We start from the raw sequence: 27,555 nt of genomic DNA on the forward strand, positions 1-27,555 counted from the left end.
TGTGCGTGTCAAAAGGTTACGTAATTATCCCACCACGGTGAGACAGCACAGACCTCTAGTGTGCAGTGGGGAGTTGGTGTGTGTGCATTTCAGTGTGGGGGTGTCTGAATAGAAATGGATGGCAGAGAATGTGTGTGCGCGCGTGTGTGTGTGTGTGCGCACGCGCGCTTATGGGGCAAAGCAGAGGGAAAATCACTCAGCTTCACCAAAGTTTCCAATTTCTCAGTTCTCCGCCCCCTTCACTATATAACAAGGGTGTTATATAGTGAAACCTGAAGCGGCAGCAGAGCTCCATATGGTCTGCTCTCTCCTGGAAACTGTCACACTTTAACACTATGAAAGGTGAGTAGCTTTGATTATTAAACACATTATATTGTTCTGGGGTCACAGATGAAAAAAATAAGTGAAGTCATTGCTCCAGAAAGCTTCAAACTTATGTGGCACAGAAGCTTAGTGAAAGCTCCTGGGACACTTAGTTTATTAACCTGATCTCTGCAATGGATCTGCAATGCTTCCTTATTTGTCCATGAAGTGCTGCTGTGTAAAAAAACAACAACAAAAAAACCATACTAACATTTTCTCAGCAAGCTGTTTCCTTCATTGTCTGCAGTTATTATTTCTGTTCAGTAAAAAGAAAGCCTGCAAAACCTGATTAAATGCACTTCTCATCTAAAGCAAGAGCTTTTGATTAAAATGCAGTTCTTATTAATTAGCTGTGCTTTTCATTGCATTGTGTCTATAAAGCATTCATTTTTTTGTCTTAGATGTAACACCAAACATTACAAAATGTCAGAAAAAGAGATTGATTAGCTCAAAAGTTAAGCTTATTCATTTATCTCTGAGACGACTTCTCGTGCAGTATTTAACTGAACATACTGTGTTGTTTATCCGGGCCGATAAATCCAGTGTCCACATACAAGCAATGCAGCTTACAACGTGTGATTTTAGAGTAGATGGCGTGAGAGGATTTGATATAGTGACGATGGGAAATATACACAGCTGACCGACAGCGTGGTGTTCAGTATTAAAACGTGACTATGAAACCAAAGTGTGAGGATGGAAAATAGCCTAGAGAAATCTCCGTGCTGTTGTTTTTTGGCATATTACAGTCAAATAATGACCGGGGCTCCTCTTCGTAACACGTGCACTCAGAGCAAGTTGCACATAATGAGGCTCCGACCGTTAGCTAACAGCAGTGTGTGGTTATTTCGTAAAGGATCTCTTCTGAGAACAGGTTATGGCAGGTGTCGTGCCAAAGTAGTTATCCCCGACTCAGTTTGTTTCCAATGCGTCGGGAGCGCGCACTGGGCAGGGAGCGCGGATCCAATTGACTCTTCTACCATTCCAACCAAGCAGGCGTGGAAACAGATATGCTTTAGTTTAGTGAAAAAGTGAAAGATGAGTGTGGTTACATAACCGTTCAGTTTGTGGGTTGCAGCAGAAAACGATACATTCTGTGTGCTCACGTGGTGTTGAAATTGATTATTTCATCAACCCGAGGACGTGTTGCCTAACTACAGGATAATCGCGACTGTGTAAACTTAGTCTGATTGTTGGACATCGACGGAAGTGCTGGAACCAAAACTACACCTTTCTGAGTACATCACTGAACTGTTTTAGTCTTGTAAAACACAACCTAACTAAGCTTTAGAGGGAGGAAAAATGTACTAAGCCGTGGATTGTGAAATAACTTTGCCGTAGACCAAGTTGTTGAGTTTTCTTCCAGCCCATCTGATAACAGATTTTTTTAAATACATTACTGTTTACAGTACCCACTGAACTTAGAGCAGGGGGTGTCAAACATAATGCCCGGGAGCCAGAATCGATCGGCAAGACTCCAATCCTGCCTGCTGAACGGCTTTACAAAATATTAAAGAAGGTATAAATATTGGACTTTTAACTTTTAAAAAAAGTTTTTACAGTTTTCACTGCTGATAAAGACCTAGCCTAAAGCCATTCATTATGCACCAAAGTTCAGTTCAGTAATAGATAAACAATTAAATGACAGAAAAATTGCTATATTTCACTGTCTACTATAGAAACCTCAGTTTTATAAATATGGGACAGTCTGGGCAGTGAGCTACTGGAACCTTTTTTGCACATTTATCATGTAGAGAATCTGAGGTGTGCTGCTAAAACTGTAATTGTAAATTGTAAAAATGTCTTTATCTTATATTAAGAAATCTCAGGGATTAAATGTGGAAAGTGGAGTTTCACTCTTTGAGCCCACTTAAGATCAAAGTCCCAAAAGGCTGATTCTGTTCATCTGAACGTAGTGTTTTCAGTGGGAGAAACGTTTCGTCACTCATCCAAGTGACTTCTTCAGTCTCAGCTGACTGCAGGTTTTCACAACCTTATAAACAGTACATTTGCACAATGACTGAAACTAGGCCACTGATCAATGGTCTTTGATCAATAGTTGTTGATCAGTGGTCATGACAATTTGCACATTAATGATCAAGTTGTGCACAACCATTACAAGTAAACTCTTTTACTTCTTTCCACAGGCTAATTTCATTATAGATTTACAGTATTTACGTTTGCAGTTTTACCCACTCAAAATTAAGTCAGTCTGATTTTGGATTTTAAAATAATAGCCCTGTGAATTCACCTATATGTGAATATTTTTGACTCAGTTCAGGATCCTATTATAAGGACACAAAACCCAGATCTTATAATATAGCTCTACTTATCAGGCAACATTTTGAATACTAAAATTTTAGTTTACAAGAATTATTTACCCACTTTGATGTATTTACAATACAGTACTGGACCACAAAGTCAGCCTAACCTTCAGTCAGTCGGCCAGTCATTCAGTAGCTCAGTTTGTCAGTCACTCAGTGGTTCAGTCAGCCCATTATGTTTCAGAAAGAGGAAATGTTGGCTCCGTTTCCTAGGAAGAAGGTCCGTTTTGCCTCCATGAGCTTGTTCCCAGTTTTGGCACATTTTCTCACAGTGTGCCTCTTCTCTGATGTCCTGTATTGAATGTGTGTGAATACCTACTATTTCAGCAAGGAAAGGCTATTGTAAGTTCGATCTTTTAGAGCCTATTAAAATTATGCTTTTTGAAGTGAGGCACTTGGCCCACAAAGAAACTGTGAAAAAGGGAGGTAAACTGTGATCTGGCTGCAAGGCCACTCCACTTTTGTTGAACTGAGCCTTCATTCCCACCAAGTAGCTTCCGAAAACAAGAGCTCTATTTTTTACCTCGGCCACAATTTGGCTCTGCCGCTGAGATTTTGGCTCCTGAAGTGGTTCTAACCTCCATCCCTATGTACACATCACATACAAAGTCACTTTTGTGCTCCACCTCTGCCCTTTATCAGCAGGAGCGAATTCCTGAAGATGGCTTCACACGAGGCTTTGTGATAAATGAACCTTCTATCCCCTGTGCTGTTTTCACAAGTAAACATAGAAAACATGGAGAAACTATTCCTGTTAAACTAGGTCACACTACATGTAACTTGTGTTTGTGTGGATGTTTGGGGGGAAAAAAGGAAGGGGAAAAGAATTGGTACATTTTTGTAATCGGATTAGTGTGAGCGTGTTTCCTGCAGAAGGATGACTAAATTTGCTTTAATTTGGACTGCAGCAGTGACCATAATGTGTTCCAGAGTGAGGAAAAACGGGTAACAGATGGACTGTGAGAAGCCTGTTAATGCAACCTGACAGGAGTGAGCACAGTCAGTGAGCTGTCTGTTTCCTCCACAGAGAGAAATTCTTTCAGTAGTGCTGGCCCCAAAACAGGGTTTGGCAGAGGTCCTGACCAACTTCTAATGTGGTCACATAACCTCAAGTAATTGCTGACCTCATTCAACACACAAAAAGATGGCATACATTTTGGCTTTTGTAAATAAATACAATAATAGATGGCACGTCATATAAATGTTCACCAAGAACTACCCAAGGTCCTGAAATTGCTTAATCTCCTGTTGAGGTTGTTGGTGCATTATCCTGAATGCAAACATTTTCATGGATAAAAATGCAGAAGCAAATCTCAGTCAGAATTGTTGCAGCTGCATATCATCACAAATGTATGGAAACACTTTTTATGAAGCAATCAAACGTGTTAATTTTATAGACAAAAAAGTTCTGTCTGTACAAACTGCTGTCATTGTTGAAGTGAAATGAGAGTGATTGGGACAAATAATGTGTGAAGATTTGCAGCAATCTACAGCGGTGTTCAGAAGTTTACATGCAATCATCATAGGCATGAATTCTATGGAAATTTGGGGCTTTTAATGATTTCTTTTTACACGGTGGAGTGATGATTTTAAAAACAAGAACTGGATGCACAAGTTTGAAGTTGGTGCCAACCAAGATAGAAGTCCGTGCTCCAAAATGGACACCTTTAAGAAATTGGACAAGCCATAAATGCCTTCTGAATGAAAGCTTTATTGTCACGCAAAACAATGATTGAGCAATTTGGCCTCAGTGATGAGCTTCGAGGAGTAAACATGAGGCTTTTAGTCTTAAGACTACCAGTTTTCATGCTTTCAAGCATGGTGGTGGTAGCATCATGTTCTGGGTCTGTTTTGCTGCCAGCGATGCAGGTACACTGCACAAAGTGGAAACATGAAGGAGGTGGACGACTTCCAAATTCTTCATCTTTGCCTAAAATCAGCAGCTCAGTGGTTGAACATTGGACACAACTGGCTGTTCCAACAAGATAATGATCCCGAACACACTTCAGAACTGGTTTTGGAATGGATAAAGCAGGCCAACATTACGTTCTGAAGTGGCCTTTCCAAAGCCCTGATCTCAACCCTATTTACTCTTTGTGGATTAAAAGCTGGGTCCATATCGCAGAAGCTTGTTTAGCTTGTCTGGCCAAGGTGCAACTTAGTAAGGGACATTTAACCAAATATATAACCAATATTAGGGCGGGGATATAATTATGACCCCGTGTGGACCACAACTGTATCTATTTATTTCATTTTGGATGGAAAAAAAAAAACAGTGGTATGTTTGAATCCAAAATTCACCATTTACATCCAAACCCAATCATAAACATAAAAAAACCCCATTATATTTAGGATTCTGTTACTGTTTAGTATTTGTAAGTTTTTCATTGAAGTTTTTGTTCCATGGTGTGCGATACCAGGAATAATAGCTGCTGCTTTTCTGCAGCTTAAGGGAGATCTTACTAAAGTAAACTAAGCTAAACCAAACTAAAGCATTTCCCTTTATCTTTCAGCGTCTCTACTTTGTCCCTTGTGTGACTTTTCATTGTGATCCTTGGACTTTGTGCTAGTTTTGGTCATTTTTGGGGGTGGGGGGGTTGTTTGTTTGTTTTTTATGCTCTGTTCAACTCTGTGTTCTGGTCCACATTTGGGTTTGCCTTTAAAACAAATCCTGACACTATGTTATGTTCAATCTTTTAGGTCAATCAAACGATATGGAAAACACGTCCAAGGTGGAAGCTTCTAATGGGCACAGCAGGCCGCTGGACATTGTACCGAGTACAGAGGAGAAGATGACAGAAAGGGGACAATGGGGCAACAAGGTTGAGTTTATTCTGTCTGTGGCAGGAGAAATTATTGGCCTTGGGAATGTCTGGCGTTTTCCTTACCTTTGTTATAAGAATGGAGGAGGTGAGTGCCGCCAATGAATGTTTTTTGCTTGTTACCTTGTTATCTTGAGATATCTTTTGTTTATTTTTGCATTTACACAGTCATGCACTGCATCGGGGTCTGGTGGCAAGATTACAGCCATGAGATACTTCAGATTAGTAGATGTAGTAGACTTTTTATGCATCATTTCCTTTCCTTTGGAAACAGTAGTCTACCTAAATTGCAATTTAAACCGATAAACTGCAAGTGCTTTGCTTGAAAGTTGGATTAATTAAAATGTTTTAATTATTATAATTACTATCGTTAGCATTAGCTTTGAAAAAAAAAATACATGAGCTAACATGCGAGAAATTCCAAGACAAACAACTAATAATCAATAAAATAGTGAATGAGTAGGCCAGGCTTGTTAGATCCTTTAAAAATATGAATTAACCAACTCATGCTTAACTTCTAGCAAAATACCTCTGGAGCAGGATGTTTTAACTAGAAACTTTTTTGCAACCTTACCTTGCACTATTTGTACAATAACTTCAAGATCCAGCATTCCTAACGCACTACATTGCTCAAGGACATGTTGAAAACAACTTAGTCAACTTTTCATTCAATCTCTGTGTTCAGGTGCCTTTTTTATACCATACCTCATCTTCCTGTTTGCTTGTGGGATCCCTGTCTTCTTCCTGGAGACAGCTTTGGGTCAGTACACCAGTGAGGGAGGCATTACCTGCTGGAGGAAAATCTGCCCCTTGTTTGAAGGTAATCAACTTGTTTTCCCAAGAAATCATTTTATGGATATTTTATGGTTTAACAGTACCATACATGGATACATTTGTCTGATTTATGTGTTAAATGTAAATAAGTGATTGTCTGTAGCAACTGCTTGTGAACTACAGAGTATTCCTAACAAACATGTAGAACAACACTGAAAAAAGATACAGTACAAAGTAAATGGATATAGCCATGATAACAAGACACAGGAAGCTGTGCAGGGTCGAGTCATGTAACTGAAACTCTCCCCTTACATGAACTGAAAACTTTGGGTGGATCACATCAGACACAGCACAATTAGCTTCAGTGGAGCTTTAGTGTTTACAGGCTGCTGTTAACAAGTGACAAAAACAGATTCAGTACATCTCCAGCTGTGCTTCGACTAGTACATGTCACAAGAATGAAAAAGACTAACAATATTAAAAGTACGCCTCTGTGGAACTAAATAAATAATACTTACATTGCACAGTTACCTGACTGTATGTTGGTTCAGTGAAAGGTACTGTGGGAAAATAATGACCTGGATTGGTAATAGTGGTATTTAATTGCTTATCACCAAAAGCGTGTTTTCTGTTTCAGGCCTGGGTTATGGCAGCCAGGTAATTGTTGCTCTGCTGAACATCTACTACATTATTGTGTTAGCCTGGGCCGTCTTCTTTCTGTTCAACTCCTTCACCTGGGATCTGCCCTGGGCATCCTGCAACAACAGCTGGAACACAAGTAAGACATAAAGATTTTGTCCCTCTGTTTATCATATATTACTAAGAAAATTCTTATTGGTGTGTACAACTTTGCTGTCCGCATGGGGTAAATTTCTTTGAGGGCCATATTCCAACACAATACTTAAATACAATATTCAAGTATCTTACACTGTCACTATGAACAATAATGGAAAAGCATCTTCTTCATTTTTTTTAAATAGACAATAGCAGAAAATGTGACCATATGTATCCATTACTGAAATACTTAAGGAGACCAGACCTTTGATATGACGGAAGCAGGTTATGGGGATATTATGGTTCAGTGACAGTGTGTTGGCAGCTACCGACTGTCTGTCTGCAGAGAGGGTCCATTGTAGGATGGGGGCATTGTTAAGTAAATACAGGACTCCCGGTCTGTGGGCTACTCTTGCTTGTGCTATTGTTGGTTCATCAGCCAACTGTACAGACAAGCCAAGTTATAACCTGCATAGAGCTGAAGTGAAACCAAATAGTGTCTACTGTGTTTTGCGCTTCTCCCATTCCTGCTGAACTCTGGCATTCCCTGTCCTCTTCCAGCCTGGGTATCAGCCAATCAGCACGCGACCTACACACAGTGTCATCCATGTGGGGCAGTTTGGATCAGTTGAAATTCCCTCTCTGTAGGCTGTCTATAAATACATATGTAAATGAACACAATTGTGATACAATAAACTGAGAAAAAGGGATGCTGATCTTTTTTAAGTTGGTTAAGTCCATAGAAAACAGCCAATCATAATACCTCATGGAATTTCTGTGATTGGTCATAATTTCTGTCATACAAGTTTTTGTATTCAAAGTGTAGACACCCTCACTGTTCAGGGACATTTACCTTGTTGTAGTAAATCTGTTTGTCTGCAATATGGAATAATTTTGTATACAGGAAAGGGTTTAAGGCTTTCTGTATAAGATTATAAGGTGAAAAAAAATTCTGAAAAGTGTGTGGATAAAAAATATGGACCAAAAATAATAAAGTCCTGTGTTGTACAACTCATGACCTTCAACATACAAGGGAGAGATGAAGAAGTGGTAACTCTACTACTGCTCTCCACTCAAAGTCCACCAGAACAAGTGGAATATTTCATAAACAGTACGAAATTTTGAAAAACTAAATAGAAGCAGGAATTTTGGGGCATGAAAGGTCTGTCTACGACGAAAAGTGTGAGACCAGTTAGCAGGCGAAGAAAAATAATGGCTGAAGACAATAACATATACTGAGATTCCTGCTTTGCAGCAATCCCACTAATTAGATCAGAGTTTGTGTGCAAAAAGATGTGAATAAAAAAAATCAATAAAAGCAGAAAAATCAATAAAAATCAAACATGCAGGGTTGCCCCGGTGCAGGATTTAACAGAGCAGCTTTAGAGGTGCAACATGTCATACATAATATGCAACATTTCACAACAGTTAATATCCATGTAAACCATAGGAGGAGTGGAAGGGGCAGACTCCTTGTTTTTCTTGTCACTGACAGTTCTTTGACATCTATAGCTGTATGTTTGGAGTCACTGCCAAGTGGATTATGATGTTTAAGAATTTTAACATGTGAAGTGCCGAAAACCTTTGCACGGTGCTGCACATACTATTGGTATAATCTTTAATCAAGGATACCTAGGTCAGCATCTCTAAAGGTCTCTAAAGACTATTTTTTTAGGCATGCAGATAAAACGTCCTTTTATGATTTTTTCTTTGTATATTTTTGAATAAAGGGAGTGAATGCTGCAGGAAAACTGTTTCTGTCTGTCTCAGTTTCAGCACTTGTTTGTCTTGCCTGTGTGTAACTTGGAAACCTCGGAGAACACTTGGATTTCTTCACAGGATTGAATGTCTTTTTGTCTGTCCTTCATTCAAGATTCCTGTATGCCATTTCAGAAGGGGAATAGCTCCATCAATCACCATGAGAACACCACCTCGCCTGTCATTGAGTTCTGGGAGTAAGTGTCCTTTTGTTTGACCATGTCCTCCAATGACCTTACATACCAACAGATTTACTAAACAAAAAAATTCTTCTAGAGGTTTGGATTAAATTAGCTCATACTACTTGTTCAAAGTTGTCTTATTTTTGTTTCTCTCCGCTTTTTAACTCTTAGCTTCTGGTTCCTAAGGGTTTGTATCAGTACATTAGGTATAATAATTTGTTTTTCTCCTGTGCGTATGTGTTCGCTTCAGGCGCAGAGTACTGAGAATATCTTCAGGTATTGACCACATTGGTTCTCTGAACTGGGATCTGGCTCTGTGTCTTGCCTTTGCATGGGTAATCTGTTACTTCTGTGTATGGAAGGGAGTGAAATCCACGGGCAAGGTAAAAAAAATAAAATAAATAATAATAATCCCTCCCGCACTAAACATTCACGGTTAGAACAGGATCTGTGTTTTGTTATTGATGTACACCATTAAATACCAATCTTTCGGCAGTCTTTTGTTGTTTGTAATAAATTAAAAACAAAGATTTGCCTTTCACCTAATTCATATAATGAAAATCTGCACTGCTTAGTGCTACCAAAGATATTCTACTTTTTTTTATATTTGAAATTTTTGCGGACGAAAGAAGTTACATTTTAGAAAAAAAAAAAGAGAAAATAATGCATTTAATTGAACTCAAAAGCTCCTTGAATGGTAGAAATTGTTGTAAAAGATGTTAGAATCACAAGAAAATGTTGTTTCCTTCCAGGTAGTTTACTTCACAGCTACTTTTCCGTATGTAATGCTCCTGGTTCTCCTGATCAGAGGAGTAACACTGCCAGGTGCCTCCATTGGAATACACTTCTACCTTTACCCCGACATCAATCGACTGTCTGACCCCCAAGTAAGTTAAAAACCAATACACTTGTGCTGAGGTGGTGAACAGTGGTTCACATTGTCAGAAAAACATATGTCCAGGCATGCAGATCAAATCTGGGGAACACAGCCTTTCATCTATTCCACTAGACAAGTACTGACTGATCCATCGGTTAATTTTGGCATCTGAGATACAAGCTCATAAAATTTGGGTCGAGGAGAGAAACTTGATATAAACAGGCTTAAAAACTGCTCACAATGCAGAGGTCCCGAATCAAAGTCCAGCATCCTAAGACTCTATGAAAAACAAAAAGAGGTAGGGCGAGGATTAGTGAGTATCAGAGCCACAATGCAGGATAAAGCAACAGAGTATCTGCGAATGTATTAAGAAGATGCCCCACCCCCCGCCCCCGCTGAGATGAGGTGCTCCAAGAATGCCTCAGGCACCTGAAGACAGAAAGTGACTGTAACAGGAAGAGGAACCTTCATGGACGACCAAGTCCCAACATGGCCTGTACCGCTGACAGATAAACAAAGTGGCTGACATCAAGAAATCCCACCAATTGCTAAAAAAAGGCCAGCCTAAAGGGCAGCTTAGAGGCTCTGATTATGGCAGCACAACAGGCCTTAAGCATCAGATCCAAAGACGCAGGAGTCCACCACAGACAACAAGATCCAAGTTGCAGACTGTGTAAAGATGTGGTGAAGACTATCCAACATATAATAGCAGGATGTAAGATGCAAATTGATCCAGTGTATTCCAGCTACTGCATAAGTAATTGGTATAGTGTACAGGAACACCTGTGCTGCATATAGACTAGAAGTCATCCCCAAGTCCTGATGGGAACCACTACCAAAGGTGGTTGGGAACAACAGGGCTAAAAGGTCCTGTGAGACTTTGAGTTCCAGCTGCTGGCAACCAACCAGATATAGAGATGGTTAACAAGAAGCATAAAATGTAGTTGTGATAGACGTGACAATTCCAGCGTACAGCAACATCAGGAAGAACAAACATGAGAAAACAGAGAAGTACCAGAGCCTGAAGGAACAACTGGAACAGATATAGAATATAAGCCCAAAGCATTTCCAGTAGTAACAGGAACATTAAGAGCTGTAACCCCAAAACTGGAAGAACAGCTTCAACAGATTCCAGGCTCAACATCAGAGGGTCTCTGTCTAGAAGAGCAAAGTCCTAGGAAGAGCTAAGATATTGTGCAGAACCTCCAACTCCCAGACCTTTCGTAGTGGGTTGGCCTGATCATGTACTTAATGGTTCACTGTAAGACTGGCAGCTTTTAGCACAAAAAATTTCTAAACATATGTATTGAATCGTCTTTAAACATTTTTGTTGTATTGTACATTTGTAATTTCTTGGAAAGTCACCACTGTTTATGAGAAATTGTCAGCATGACTGCTTGATCCATCCCATAGGCAAAGATGTGATTTGAGGTTCCGATAGATTTTTACTGCTTTACTTTTTTGCTCTTAAGAAAAGCAACAGTAAATCAGCACTGTATGTAGCATGTCATATTTGCTGACTTGATCTGCACAAGGGACGAATTCTTACTAAACCAGTGAGTGCTGGTTTCCTGTTACTTTTCATATTTGTCAAAAGCAAACACCGGATACAGCACTTAAGATTTTGAATTGAGTGCGCTGTTACTTTGTGTTGTTCACTTTTATGGCCTCATAAAGTCACTAACCACATTGGGGTGGTTGCTCAAAAAAAGCAAAAAGGAACATTGCAACAAGCTCAGTATTGAACAACACAATTAAAACAATAAAGCTTTGATGGTGTTACTGAATCGGCAAATTTGTATTCTATTTTTATAATTTGGCTTTATGTACTCATCCATCCACCTAATGCTAACACAATTACTCCATCCATCATCCTGTTTATCTGAAAAAAGAGATTGAAAATATGTTTCTCTTGGCATTGAGACATTACCAAATTGTTAAAAGTTTCCCTTTTTAGCTTCACGCAGAAGACTGACACACTTAAGGATTAGCTGGAGGAGCATTGAACAGCTAAAAGATAAAGTTCTTTTGCCTCCAAACAAGAAAACCAGCCAGTTATTGTAGGTTTATGATGAGGAACTGAATCCTGTCTCTTACTTTCTGCCTTTAAACTAACTAAAAAACTGGTTGCTTTAAACAGTTTTAACAATCACATGAGAGCGGGTTGGGAATAGGGGTGGTAACAAGAACACTTGCAGTTTCTTTTGTGCTTGCTTTTGGATACAATTCCAAACACTCGCCCCACCCCTCTTTCATTGACCTTTAGGGAATGAACACAAGCCACATGTATGCAGTCCTAGACAAGGCTGAGTGTTAAACGTTTAAGAGTTCAAAATACCTGCCTGTGGTTGTAATGCTGTGTCCAGAGTTGAGCAGTTAGTTGAACATACTGTCAGTCAGATCTTCAGTCCTGGCTGACAGCTACCTTGACAAATGCCCCAGTGCAGTGGGAGCATTTTACCAGAAACGCATGAAGAAAGAGAAATCTCATTTACATTTTGAAGTGTGAGTGAGTGTTCCAAGAGTGCTCTGCTTTGTGCCTTAGATGTGGAAATGGCTTTACTAGGAAGCTCATGTCAGGGTTGTGGGGTGAGAAGTTTGGAGATAGACAGTAGTAGTACTTTTGTAGACTTTTTTCAAAAGTTAAAAGCCACATGGGAGGTTTTGAAGACTGAGTTCACTATTTGCATTTGTGGGTGTGGTGCTGCCGTGGTGCAAAACAATCTTGTTCTCTTACACACAGTAATCTGGTGGGGCTGTATCTGGCCTTTTGTCCAGTGTCAACTGCTCCGGCAAACTGGAGGGTAAAGAAAATTTTATGGGTGGGTGTTAAAGATAGGTTTCTTTTAACTCAAAGCAGTAGAAAGAAACAACTTAACAGCAAATGTAGTTCTTGCTTAATGTTATGGATTGAAGTCTGTTTCCAAATATTCAAACTGGACTGAGTCTTTCGGGAACATAAAAATATGCAAACCAAAATAATGTGTAAACTTGTCTGTATTTTCTTTGGTTGTCAAGGACATCTGATGATTCTGTTGCAAATATATTCTCTTAAGGTCATGCCATTTTTTTTCATACAGGGTAGGTTTGGTTAGGTTTTTTCCTTAATAAATTAAATCATCATTTGAAAACTGCGTTTTGTAATATTAAACTGTATTTGATCGTCTGAAACATGAAAATATGACAAATATTAAAATCAAAAACAGGAAAGCAATCATGAAGGGGAAAAATATTTTTCACAACACTGTAGAAAGCTGATAAACAGTTTTTTCTTTTTCTGTCTGAGTTTATCATTAATTTTTTTAAAGAGTTTTCAAAAATGTATTTCTTTCCTCATCTGGTTTCATTTCTGTTCAAAGGTATGGATGGATGCTGGAACTCAGATCTTTTTCTCATTTGCCATCTGTCTTGGCTGCCTCACTGCCCTAGGAAGCTACAACAAATATAACAACAACTGCTACAGGTAATGATTCTCTCTCTCTCCCTCCCTCTTTTGTCTTTTGTCCAGTGACAAAAGATGCTTTACACTCATATATATATATATATATATCTATATAGTGAGCATATCAAGTAATTTTGTTCCATGTAAGGTTGGTAATTTTCACCAATTTATTTGCAGTGATTATATTCTTGTTGTGCTGTTTGCAGGGATTGTGTGGCCCTCTGTTTCCTTAACAGTGGTACCAGTTTTGTTGCGGGCTTTGCCATCTTTTCCATCCTGGGCTTCATGTCCTACGAGCAAAACGTTCCCATCTCAGAAGTGGCTGAATCTGGTTTGTAGTTCTTATATTGTATAGGTAGATAGATAGATAGGTAGGTAGATAGATAGGTAGGTAGATAGATAGCTACTAGTCCAACTGAGAGAGGTCATATGCAACACATGAGAGTGCAATAGCATTTGTAGCAGTTAAAGGTTAAGATCCAGAGCCTATAGCACAGTGGGAGGTGTATTGAGCATTATTGACATAATTGATTTCAATTCTCGAATAATAAGTTGGCCACAGGAGGAGATAAATGCCTCTGATGTCAAGACACAAAAACTGCTCACAATGCACTGAGGTCTGGCAGTGAATAGAGGAAGGGGCGCTTCATCCTGCACTGTGTCAGAGTCACAGTGCAGGATCAAGATGAACATGCCCCATCCCCCGCCTCTGTCGAGATGAGCGTCTCCAAGAATGCCTGAGGCAGCTGAAGACAGACAGTAATTGGTACAGGAAGAGGAACCGTCATGGAGCACCAAGCCCCAATTTGGCCTGTACCTTTGACAGATACCATCAGATCCAAAGAGGCAGGAGTCCACCATAGACAACAGGACCCAAGTTGCAGACTGTACAAAGGTGTCGTGAAGACTATCCAACATATAATAGCAGGATGTAAGATGCAAGTTGATGCAGTATATCCCAGCTGGGATAGTGTACAGGAACATCTGTGCTGCATATAGACTAGATGTCCCCAAGTCCCGATAGGAGACACTACCAAAGATAAAAGGTCCTGCGTTCCAGCCTTTGAGTTCCAGCTGCTGGCAACCAACCAGATATAGTGGTAATCAACAGGCTCAACATCAGAGGGTCTCTGTCCAGAAGAGCAAAGTCCTAGGAAAAGCTTAGATACTGTGCAGAACCTCCAACTCCCAGGCCGTTTGTAGAGGGCCTGAGTTTGAAGAACACACAGATACCACCCACTGGGCTGAAAGGGAACTTTCATGTATCTATATAGATGTATATATAAAGATATGGTGCATTGATCTGTACTGCAGGATGTTTATTGGGTGTGAATCAATGCATGGCAGAATACCATTTTCTAAAGCGCAGACAGTTGAACTGAACATGTCAGTATTATATCAAAATATGTGCTTGATTGAGAAGAAAAACACAAATTCTAACTTCAGTGGGATTTCTGTGTACAACAGGTCCAGGTTTAGCCTTCATTGCCTATCCTCGAGCTGTGACCATGATGCCTTTTTCCCCTCTGTGGGCCTGCTTCTTCTTCATTATGATTGTATTTCTAGGACTGGACAGCCAGGTGAGGCCAGCATGTAGCCAAATAACCCACACAAGAACACATACAAAAAGAAAATTCAAATAATAGTCATATGAACATAATCCCAACTAATAGCTTTTGTACAGCTCTGTTTTTTTTCTTTAGTTGCTCAGTGCCTCTTTATTAAAAGCTGGTCTGTGCACATGCATACACAAATGCAGTACACAACATCAAAAAGTACACACATCTCATAACTCTGGCTTTTTTCCTGATTAGTTTGTATGTGTGGAGAGCCTGGTCACAGCCGTGGTGGATATGTATCCTTCCGTCTTCCGCCGTAAAAACCGCAGGGAACTCTTCATCCTGGCAGTAGCAATAGTATCCTTCTTCCTGGGCCTCATCATGCTGACAGAGGTTAGTTTGTGCAATTTTTTCAATTTTAATACATACATAATAAGCATTTTATCACATTTGATTCAATAACTTTGATTTCAAAGTGAAACTGAGCATAAATATTACCAATCCATGGCCTTGTGAATTTAAGTGAAGTACTTACTCAGGCATTTTGTTTGGGGGATTTTTATGATTTTTTTTTTCTAAGTCAGACTGTCGCCAAGCAGTCTGCCAAACTCATTTAAAGTGCCTGAATTCACCTACTGTAGCTTCTCTTTAGCAACCTATTAAAATTCCTTCATATCCAGTCACTTGGCACAAATCATGCTGTGACACAGCCAACTGTGAATAACTTTTGTTGTTGGCAAACTGTTTCCACTTTAGTAAAATCCAAGCACATAATGGATAAATGACCTGAAAGCAATATTTTGCATCATGCAGGTTGTCTTTCATTTGTTTTACCTTACACTTGTCAACTCATGTCCATCTGTCTGTCTCTACCACAGGGAGGCATGTATGTCTTCCAACTCTTTGACTACTATGCAGCCAGTGGGATGTGCCTGCTCTTCGTAGCCATTTTTCAAACAGTTTGCATCGGTTGGGTTTATGGTGAGTTTGTTATTTAAGGCTGTTGGAACTTAAAAATGCTCACTGCTTAATTTGCTAATAGAGACCATACACAAAATTAAAGGCATAGATTGATAGTTTGAGTTCAAAGGAATTAAAGAAATGATCATTACTAGTTGAAAATAACTGCAACTTGTTTTATTACAATAATAATGTGATGGGTTTTTTTAACCTCTCTACTGGTCAGGGTGAATCTTGACACTGATCGAACTTTCCTCTGACCACAGGTGCAGATCGCTTCTATGATAACATTGAGGATATGATTGGCTATCGCCCCAGCCCTGCCATTAAATACTGCTGGCTTTTCTTCACTCCTGCAACATGCTTTGTGAGTTTTGCTTTATTGTGCACATACTTTTACAGTTCTCTTCTGAAAGTAGAGCAACCCCTGCTGGCCAAAATTAGAAATACATTTCAATAAAACTGAGCTAATATCATAAGATGATACCAAAATTATAGAGTCAAAGTATTCACTGGTGTATTGAATGTCAGTTATTTATCATGTTATCATACTTTCTCACAGGGAACCTTTGCCTTTGCCTTAATCAAGTACTCACCTTTGAAGTACAACAATGATTATGTGTACCCATGGTGGGCGGATGGGATCGGCTGGATCCTGGCTCTGTCCTCCATGCTTTGCATACCCCTCTGTATGGCATTCAAACTGTACAATACCCCAGGAACACTGAGAGAAGTAAGTCTAAAACTGTGTGGATTTTTCTGTGCAAATGAAAAAACTGGCACCTTAAAGATTGAACCACAGAAACAAAACCAGTCAGATTCTTCATAATTCAGTATTTTTGAATGAACAATAGTTCTTTTTTTGCTGAAATAATTTGTTATAGAAGTATGTATACATATCTCAAGAATCAGCATTTCCTTTTTGCTTTACTTTGAAAAAGTTCTGGATCATCCATTCACTATTTCAAGAGCCTGAAATTGCCAGCTGCCATAGAATTCATCACATGAATATATTTATTCATATACACCATTATCTTGAGTGAATAAAGGGAACTTCTATCTTCTGTTCTTTAAGTTATTCACCAAATAAGAATATTGTTCCAGGTTTTCAGCAGAAAAACACTGTAGCTTACCATGCCCCCACCTCCCTGTTTTAATGCCATTTTTAGGTTTAGTTAAAAAACGTGTCCGAAATGCAGACACAAGCAAGCAGGTAAATGAGCAAGAGTACCTTTTAATGAGTTTCCAGATAAATGACAGATAGTCCTGCAAGGCAGAGATAATATGAATCCATCGCAAATCCAACTGAGATCATTCCAGTAGGCAACAAGATGAATCCAAAGAGGTGATAATACGGAAAATCCAAATAACTGGGTGAAATGAAATGATGGCACAGAGAGAGAGGGAGAGAAACAAGACACGCGGAGTTTCAAAATCATAATGAAAGTCTTTAAGTTAAAAAAATGTTTATTAGAAATTGAAGAACAATTTATCAGTTTGTCAGACATCATATCACTGACATGCTTTGTTTTTTAATCAATTTTCTGTTCACAGCGTTTTGTTCTTCTAAGCACTCCTTCCACTGATTTACCAAAGACAAAGCAGGAGCAGGAGGCACTCCATACCATCTTTGCAGCAGATGGTGAAAGCCTCCATCAGAAAGCACCTCCTTCTCGAGATGGCTACTTCCCTGTTGGCGAAAAGGAGTCTCATTGCTAGAAGTTTGAGGGTTGGAATCGGAGTCTATTTAGAGGTCAGATGTCACTGTGAGGCTCTCAGTGACTGGCCCCATCACTGTTCTCTCTGTATTACCTCACAAGATAAGCTGGTGAAAACAGACATGTTTGGAGACTTTAACAGTCTGCTCACCTGCTATTGGCTGCTGGAACCTTCTTCTTTGCATGATGCCTTCAGTATACAGTGTTGTGCAAAAATCCTGAGCTGCCCCTCATTTCTTTATATTTTGCTAGCAAAATGTGAAATAGGTGCAGTAATCTACTGAAACATGCAACCATACATGGTAATAGAGTATGTGAGGCAACAAGTAACCTTTGGGAATAGTTCTCCAGGCTTCCTGAAGGACATTTAGATGTTCTTTGGATATTGGATATTGTCTTTTGTTCCATTCTCTGTTAAGATGATCCCACACTGCCTCAGTAATGTTGGCTATGGGGAGGCCAGTCCTTGACTATTAGTGTTCCACTGTGTGTTTTTCTGTCCAGGTGCATTTTCACTGTATTGACAGTGTGTTTGGGATTACTACCAATCAGACATTTTCTAGATTGTATTACATGGTGGGTGAAAATTTGATGGTACTTTTTTGCTTTCATAATTCCATCATTTTTGACAAGATTCCCAGTACCGATGGTTGAAATACAGACCCATACCATGCTCTTTCTTTTTTGGCCACTTGTTCTGTTTCCTCAAATTTTTTAACTACACATTGCACACCATTCTAAGCTATGCCAAGTTTTCGTGTAATAGGTTTTGTAGAAATCACCTTGTTGGTGCAAAAATACTCTTTCTATGACAATACTGTTTTTGCAACAGGCAGCTAGTAAAGTGCCTAAAGATACAATTTAAAGTGAGTTTTTTGCTAAGTTGTCTGTTGTGTGTAGACACAACACTGGTTAATGCCTGGAGTTGGGCTACTTAGGTTTTTGCAAATAATTCACAGGTCAGTGTTAAACAAGTCATATATAAAAAAAAACATTCCTTCAAAATAGTCAGGTATAAGAATTTGGATGAATGAATGAAAAAGCAAACCATCTTCAGAAAGCCTGGAGATCAACCGCTTAAACAATCAACACTCTAAAGAAATGATGGGGTGACTCAAGACTTTTGCACAGTACTGTACCGTATGATGGCAACAGCAACATTACGCAAAGATTTACTTCCTTTATTTGAAAGTTGGTTGACATCTCATTTGCCTGTGGCAGAGTAACGTGACAATGTAAACACTGCTGTTACACAGTGGCAAAGAATTTACATTTGACTGCGTCTGCTTTCTAAGGAAGCATTTTCTTCTGTTGTGGACATCTCTAATGTTCAGTAAATCTCATTCTGGCTGCTTCATTAAATTTAACAGCGGTCTGCTGCAGACTGAGTGCAGGAAAGTGTCACATGATCGCACAGCTCACAAACCCCTCTGGGCTTAAATTAATCTGCTTAATGTATACAGAGGAGAACCACATTGTTTATCCACCAAGAGTTGAGATGTTCTCTCAGGAGTGGTTAAAAAAAGTCATAAAAAACATTACTACACAAGGTGTTTTAGTAACCAATGCTTCAGGATACAAAGACTGGTTAAATTTCTACAAATCAACCCACTTAAACTCTAATGTTTGTTTATTTTTTATCTTAATACTGTTTGTACCATTTTAAAGGCTTCTCTGTATAATTTTGGTCTGCTTTGGGCGCTGCAGATTTGTATTGATGTTTTGTATTAAATGTTTATGTTAAATGTTCAGATTCTTGACATGGATTTAATTTAGTCTTGTTTTAATGTGCCTTATGTCTAATTCTGGGAATGTATGAAACTAAGATAGAATGTACCCAAAGCAAAGGGACAGTTGATCCACTTAGATTATATCAGAAGTGAGTTCCAATGCAGGAGATTCATTCCAAAAAAAAGAAGAAGAAGAAGAAGAAGAAGCTTGTTATCTCTTTCTGCTGTATCACAATGAACTTCAGCCTGTGTTTCTTTTTCTTTACATGTTGAAATGAATATATGATCACTGATTATGGAGCAAGAACACTTTTTGTTATAAAATTTTATACGCTAAAACACTTTTTTTAAATGAATGAATAAAAATACCTTCATTTGGAACATATATTTCTACTACATGTGTATATTTTGTGGGACATCTTCAGTGAATTTGTGTTGGCCTTGATTACAAATAAATGTTTTACATTTTAGCAACTGTGTATGTGATGCCTCATTTCCAGTTATCAACATTTATGTAGAATTTTACATTCAAATCACACAACCCAACCAGAACGTCTACGCTATAGGTAAAAAATAAATGCTGTATTTTATGTTTTGACCACTTAAAGTGTACTTAATCGTACTTACAAAACAACATGAAGGTCAGTAAACACCCACAACATCACTTGTTCACACCTCTGCCCTCGGGCAAATGCTACAGGAGTCTGAAATCGAGGACTAAAAGACTCAAACAGCTTCCTCCCACAGGTCATTAGACTCCTGAATAAAACAATTTACACAGTCCCTCTCTTGCCTCATCACAACTATAGACTGCAACTGTATTATTATGTTGTATTTATTATTGTCTGCTATCACACTAATCAGTACAGATCTCTTTGCAAACTCGCACAATCATAAACAAAAATCAGGCTTTTGTTTAAAAAAAAGCCTCAGGTCTCTGACTCATTTCACTGTTTGCACATTTATTACTTGTACTTTCTCTGTGAATTTCTTGGACATTTTTTTTTATTTACTCATTTTATTTATTTTTACCTCATTAGATTTTTATAACTTTATGCTATTTGTCATATCAGAATGTCTCTATGACTGCTGTGTGAAGTGAGTCTCAGTATAAACTGTATTTCTGTATTATTAATATTATTATTTACATATGACACATATGACACTACTTCTGCTTCTAAAAATCACCCCTGACACCTATCTATGCCCACTCCACCTTGCCTGCACTCTCTTCTTCACCTCTCTTGTGCACTGTGTTTTGCTTTGGAAGTCATTTAGCTCACCTCCCTTCACTAACCCATGAACCGATCTGTCACTCCTACCACACACCTCACCACTGTCTCACTATTCTCATACAGTGCCACCCTCATATACATATGCTCCTAACTGATCGTCGCCTCTCTTCTAAACCTAGATTTAACAATTCTTTCCCATATTGTAATGGTGTGACTCATCAGCTTTATCTCAGCACTGCACATCACCCTTCTTTTTGAAAATTTGACCATGCTTATCCTTTCCCTAGACATCCGCTCACTCTCCAACACTGTGTTAAACTATCTAGTCAAAAACTCCACTGCCCTGTCTTCTGGACATATTCATACTTCTACAGGTTTGATTGGCATGGCCTCTTAATTCCTATGGAAGCCATTAAGGCGTGCTTAAATTTTCACATGACTGTGTGTCTGTATTTTGGCTTAGTTTTTCATCAATAAATAATGACACCATGTGATATATCATGTTTTGTTGATGTCAGGTGGTATTTACCTCATTTTAAGGCTGGAGAGGTCTGACGATATTTTATTTTTAAATCTCCTGGTATTTGAACCTTAGAACTGAAAAGGGCGCACTTTCTCTTTACCATGACTGTAGATGTCATATGCCGCTACACATCATCAGCATGAGAAATTGATGTATATATGTACAACACCGAAATGTTAGGCAGTATCAGCCATCATACCAGGTATTCCAGGCAGATGCATATGCACTCCCGGTTTTAGTTTCTAATCATTTTCTGTCTTATATTACATGCATAAAAATGTAGAGGTTTGTGAATTTACTTCCCCAAGCCCTTGGATCTTCAAAGTAGCAGACATTGTCTTACATCAGTATAAAGTATGACAGGCATTTAACAAATTCAAAAACAAAACATCAGAATCTCTTGTACAATAAAGTATTTATAGGCAGTGACCCCGAGGAGATGGTATGACTAACACAAACACTTCCTCTGTCGTTTCTTCAAAGTGTTGAAAATCCTCAGAAATATTAGGGAATTGCTTGGGGTATTCTCTTCTAGTGTTTTGACAGGATTCAGCATGTGGTCCTGAAGTAAAATGTCACAATTTGACATTTAGTGTCAGAAGTGTAAGTTACTACAAAAGGTGAGGTACTGGCTAGAGTGCAGCACCAAGCTATTTGGTGTCAATTACTTAGTGTAACACCAGGTAAATGTGTTCTATAGCTGTTTTGATACAGAAAACATTGAATTAATCTGGTTGATGACTGGTTTAACAGAACCAACATGTTCAAAAGTAATAATTCCACTCCAACTGTAAAAGGATTGTTGCTGTGCCGCTGATAATATCGGGGTTGTTTTTCCACTCTTTTCATGGCAGTTAAAAGAGTCTAAGGTGTGAAAGTTTGCACTCCACCTCCCTAAAGACAAAAGCTCATTCCTTAGCAAGGCAGCACTGAAAGCAGCCGGTGAAGGGATCCATGTGAGATGCAGAACAAAGACCAAAATTAACATATTTATTTTGAAAAAAAAAAAATCTGAACCTGGATGAAAAGAAAATCAGAAACTTGGTGCTGCTTTAAGTGGAAAATTACAATCTGTTCTGGGTGACTGTAGACTGTAGATATATTTTTCAATCTCACAAACAATAGACACGCTGAATAATGCTCATAATTCATTTTCATGCATCATATCTTATGATAACAATTAACTGGGAGGCACATTTATGTTTAAAAAGTGCCATTCGTGAACCGATGGCTTCTTTATTTAAGTAAATGCAGTGACTATATTGATGTCAAGACAAACTACTCAGAAATGCATGTCTATTTAATTGCTGAATTAATGCACAAACAAGTGAAACATTTTACGTTATATTCAGTTAAATTGAAGCTTAATTAGTCAGTTAAACGTATTTCATAAAATAATAAAATTGTTGATATTGCCAATAATCGTTTTTTTTACTTGTTTTTGTAAGCACTGCAAAGACATTTCTAGACAGCCTCCTGCAGCCTCTTTCCGGGCCAATAGGTGGTGTCTGTGGACAGGTAACCGAGCAGAAGCGCTGAGACCGTGGTCCAGATCGGACTCCTGTGTGCTTCGTGGCTATCTGTCTGTGCCGACCTCTTCCTGCAGGGGTCGCTGCAGTCACCTGCATACGCCACTGTTTACGGAAGTCCGAGTGACGTGTCAGTGTCCAGCGAAGCATTGTGGGAAAGAAAGTGGAGCTGACACGGCCGCTGATGGCAGACTGTTCAATTTAGCAGATATCTTCGACTAGTAAGCAGCCGTAACAAGCAGAAATTTACGCTAACGATGCGACTCCTCGAAGCTAATGTCAGCTGGCTGTGAGGAGGGCGGACGTATGTCGGTGTCATCGCTGCTCACCTGCGCACGGGCGCTCGAAGCACAGAAGTGGGATCCTGTGTCAATGGACCGCAGCGTTTTTATTTTCTTTTCCGAGGGAGGCGAATAAAGTAGTGACGGATTATATCCCCCCACGGTGGATGGGTGGTGGGGGGGCGACCGCGCTCCCACATTCCTTTCAACGTTTAAAGTATTTCTGAGGTTTTCTATCGAAAGGCGCCGTCAAAGATGTCGACCAGCAGTCCCGAGGCGGTGAAGAAATTACTGGAGAACATGCAGACGGATCTGCGGTCTCTCTCCATGGAGTGCAAGAAGAAATTCCCCCCTGTCAAAGAGGTTAGCCTGCTAGTTAGCTTCACCGAGCCCCGGTCTTTAGCAGTTTGCCCCCGTTTGTGAAGCTGGTTTAATGTTTTTATTAGGTTTTACATTAAAAAATGTATGAGCTCGTTCTGTCACAGCAACCGTGGGGCCTTTGATTTGTTCCCATACTGTACTTCTCATAAGTTGTATCAGCTGCTGGGCCTCCCTACCCTTAATATGTTTGGTGTAATGTGTTTAAACAGAAGCAGATTCACAAAAACACTGAGCTAAACTTGTTTACGTAGCTACACTTTAAGTATCTTTGTTAGCTGTAACTTATGTCAAAGGCGTAAACACTGAAGTAAAATTTTGAGTGGCTATGAAAAGGCAACTAAAAGTGAGAAAACGTGTATTTTGGGGATGGGGTGAACTTACTATAAAAGCCAAGCAATGTAAATGTATTTTATTTTATATTATTTTATTTGATGCTCGCATCTTTGGGCAAGAGTGGTTGGACCACTGTCACCCACCTTGCATGGGGTTCACATCAAAGTTATAAGTAAAACTAAAAGATGAGAAAACTTTTTAGTTAGCTAAAATAAAAATAAAAACTAGACCACCTAGAACCAGAAGCAATTTTGTGAATGGGAAAAACAAACTAAAATAAAATGTATTATAGATGAAATATACTTAGTTTCTTATCGGTTAATTTGTTAAAATTTGCTATCACAAACTGCCTGATGAGGCTTTTATAATCATGTTTTTTTGAGGCTTTTGATGTCTTCAAGACTGAGTCAGCTGATTTCAAAAGGTTCTGTTTATTTTTTAATATCTACAGATTTTTCTAAAATCTAAAACCAACACTGAAATGAATAAAAACTAAAGTTAAGCCAGTCAACCAGCTACTCACTGAAACTTAACTGAATGAAAAAGAAAAATTAAAAATGAAATAAAAAGTAATCAGAAAATACAAAACTGTATTAACTCAGACTCAGAGTCCATGCAGGTGGGTGGCTGTAGAAATCAAAGATATATGGGAAACGTAGTCATTTTTAAAACCAGATGCGATATGAGCATGGATGCCACAGATATCATTTGACAGGGAGTTATTCTCATGATATAAGGGAACAGGCCTTTAAAACCTTTATTCCAATTTATCTTTATTTTTTAAAGTAAAAAGTCTTTGTTTTTAGGGGCTTTGGTGATACTCGGCCTCTGTTAACCTGTCCTGACACTGAGAGTTGGTTTCAACAGGCTTGCTAGTACTGACACAGCCAAGTGATTTCACACACATATTGTTGTTTGAATGACTTACTGTATTATTAAGGCCTTCACACTGGCTTTGTTGCGTGGCACTGTTCTGTTGGTGACATTTCTGATTACTCAATGACTGGAAAAACAATACAAGGCCGCATACAAAAGAAGTACACTTGAACGTTTCACTTAGAAATGTAAGCAGTAGTAGCATGATAAAATGTCGAGTTTAACTGTGCAGCAGGCATATGTGGGGGCATAGACAACAATGTCGGCAACACTTGTAACTCATCAGTATTCATATTGGAACAACCGCTGGTAGTCGAGGCTGACGTCTTTATGTGAGGCTTTTGTGACCACAGCAGTACTCGTCAGCCAGCTCAGCAGAGCAATTCATATCACGCCATGGCAGCTTAGTTTGTTTCCCCTCAGGGTTCACCTTGGATAGAAGCAACATTCACATGGAGAAAAAAAAGGGGAAATAGCTCAGCAAGGGCTTCCATTTCCTTTATGTTTCACTCACTACAGATTTAGTCCATTGACTTCAGTGGTTGATGTTTCAAAATGAGTGGTATGGCCATCAAAAGACATGGCATGCGACTGATCTTACGTGTTGAACTGATTTCTGGCCCTTGCCTAAGGGGTCTTATGAAGTTGCTTCAAATATTGATTTATCATCAGTGAGGTTTTCCCATCCTTATCAGCCTTTTTTCCCCGAGGAATCAGAGTAGTGAAGAGATCCCTTTTGATGTTCCTCACAACCTGAGCTACCTCCTGCTCTGATCAATGGTGTTGTGATTGAAACAACGTTTTCCAATCAAAACTGTCATGGTTAAATTTGCGGCGATGTTGTCATGCGAGAAACAATCAGGGTTCTGTGGTTGCTCTTTGAATTGATTTGTGCAGCTTTTTCACCATGCTAATGTGGCCATTTTTTTTCCTTCTCTTCCTTAGCGTCTAAGTTTTAGAGAACTTTTCTAGGGACTCCTAAGGGACTTATGTCTGTAATTTAATTGTAGAACTAAAATCTCAGATCCTTGCAGCTTTACTACCGAAGAACAAAATGTGCTTTTTCCCAGGCAGTCTTCACTCCATTTCCTCTCCTGTTTCTCAGTCCATCTCCCACAGTGACACTACATGGAAGAGAACGAATCACATTGATTTTTTTTTTCTTTTTTCTTCTCCCCCAATCACTCATAGCCTGTCTTACAAAAACAGCACGACGCATGTAATAGAATAGAATAGCCTTTTATTCTACAACCAAATTATTATATACATTTTAATTAAATAATGAATGAAATGGAAATAACTATTTGATCACTTGAATTTTTGTGTTCACTTCCAAACAAATGAACAGTCTCTAATTTTTATGGTATATAATTTTAATGGAGAGAAACATTATATCAACCAAAGATTTAGAAAAAATCCACTGTATAAAAGTTACAAATTAATTGTCATTGGGTGAAAAAAAAAAAAAAAAAAGGTTAAGCTACAATTCAGAAAGAATCTGGCCTAAGCCTACCCCTAACCCATTGATTGATTGATTGATTGATTGATTGATTGATTGATTGATTGATTAGATTACAGATACTTCTGACCTCAACTCATTATGTGTCTAAAGCATACCTGTCCACAGAATCAGTTTCTTCCAATCCAACCTTTCCACCACCATGTGTGAGACCAAACAGGTGCCAAAAAATGTCAAGGACAAGGCTGTAGAGCTGCACACAGCCATCAGCAAGAAGCTTGGTGAGAAGGTGAAAACTGTCAATGTGGTTATTTGGAAATGACCATCAGTCACCCTCTGTCTGGAGACAAGAGCTTGCTGCATGGTACAGGACTTCACCAAACTAAAGGGCTAATGGATTGGGCCATATATCAACAGCCTCCTCTCCCTTGACTAGAAAACAAGATGGGTCTTGGATGAGTCTTTCAGCATGACAATTACCCAAAACATATCACTAAGGCAACAAAGAAGCAGCACATTAAGGTAATGAAGTGACCATAGCAAGTCTCCAGACCTCATTCCTATAGAAAATCTGTGGAGTGAGCTGAAGTTTCAGTCGCCAAGTGACACCCAAGAAACCTAAAGGATTTAGAGTTTCTGTAAAGAGGAGTGGGCTAAATTCCCTCCTCAGATGTTTCAAACCTGGTGACCAACTACAAGAAATGTCTTCCTACTGTGCTTGCCAACTAGGGTTTCTCCAAATACTAAGCCATGTTTTCACTGGGGCTCAAATACTTATTCCACTCAATGACATTGAAAACTGTTTATAACTTTTATGTAATGTGTATTTTGTAGGTTTTTGTTGATATTTTCTCCCTCTATCAATTAAAATAAAATTACAATTAAAAATTAGAGAATGTAAGTGAGCAATCCTATAAGAGTGTCAACTAATTATTTCCAGCCAGCCTTTGGCTATCTGTAGATTAGTCAGGTGCTCCCAACAGTATGTAGTTCAGAGTACCTGCTTGTCTTGGTAACCTCCAGAGTTAATAAGGGACTTATCAGCAACCCTTGTATGGTTAGCAACTCACTTGCTAGATCTGCCATATATACTATACAGACACAAAATACCAGGCAGACACAACTCTCACTGTTACATTGAAAAAGGCCTTTCAGCAAGCGACTTCCAGAAAGTTACTCAGTTTAGTCTCACAGCACAGCATGTTTAAGGAAGTAAATCTGTGAGTTTCGCTAATGTTGTTTTTAGAAGACACGAGCTGGTTTGTAGATCAGGGTCAGTTTGACTTCGGCCACGTCTCAAGAAACTCAAGAGTAAGAAGTACTAAATGACTTTTTTTGTTTTTCTGTTTGTGTACTCCCAGTCAAGTCCTGAGATTTCAAACTTAGCATCTCTTTCTTTATGTAATGTCCTCGAATCCCATATGTGGTCATGTTTACACAGTGTTTTGCATGATACTGATAATAAAATGGTAAATGGCCTGTATTTATATAGCGCTTTACTAGTCCCTAAGGACCCCAAAGCGCTTTACATATCCAGTCATCCACCCATTCACACACACTGGTGATGGCAAGCTACATTGTAGCCACAGCCACCCTGGGGCGCACTGACAGAGGCGAGGCTGCCGGACACTGGCGCCACCGGGCCCTCTGACCACCAC

The 27,555-nt window shown here is 39.1% G+C and overlaps 2 protein-coding genes across 5 annotated transcripts in view; both read left to right on the top strand.

Annotated features, from left to right (window-relative positions):
* The first annotated feature begins 166 nt into the window (after positions 1–166).
* On the top strand, positions 167–19,750 carry slc6a13 (solute carrier family 6 member 13). The gene is made up of 15 exons (XM_031728551.2): positions 167–342; positions 5,385–5,594; positions 6,192–6,326; positions 6,918–7,058; positions 8,928–9,009; positions 9,245–9,377; positions 9,747–9,881; positions 13,231–13,334; positions 13,520–13,644; positions 14,781–14,893; positions 15,128–15,265; positions 15,751–15,853; positions 16,099–16,199; positions 16,395–16,565; positions 17,387–19,750. Exons 1-15 carry the CDS (start codon positions 336–338, stop codon positions 17,549–17,551), a joined length of 1,863 nt encoding a protein of 620 aa, XP_031584411.1. The 5' UTR covers positions 167–335; the 3' UTR covers positions 17,552–19,750.
* Positions 19,751–22,577: 2,827 nt separating this feature from the next.
* Positions 22,578–27,555, top strand: part of mon2 (MON2 homolog, regulator of endosome-to-Golgi trafficking) — a 34,102-nt gene continuing 29,124 nt past the window's right edge. For 2 of the 4 annotated variants that reach the window (XM_039614836.1, XM_031728663.2), the window contains exon 1: positions 22,578–23,211. In XM_039614836.1, the coding sequence (XP_039470770.1) occupies positions 23,104–23,211 (108 nt within the window). In that variant the 5' untranslated portion in view covers positions 22,578–23,103. The remainder of the gene's footprint in view (positions 23,212–27,555) is intronic. The other 2 variants (XM_039614837.1, XM_039614838.1) reach the window with 1 other exon arrangement.

This window comes from Oreochromis aureus, linkage group 7 (assembly GCF_013358895.1).
Source record: "Oreochromis aureus strain Israel breed Guangdong linkage group 7, ZZ_aureus, whole genome shotgun sequence".
Lineage (NCBI taxonomy): Eukaryota > Metazoa > Chordata > Actinopteri > Cichliformes > Cichlidae > Oreochromis > Oreochromis aureus.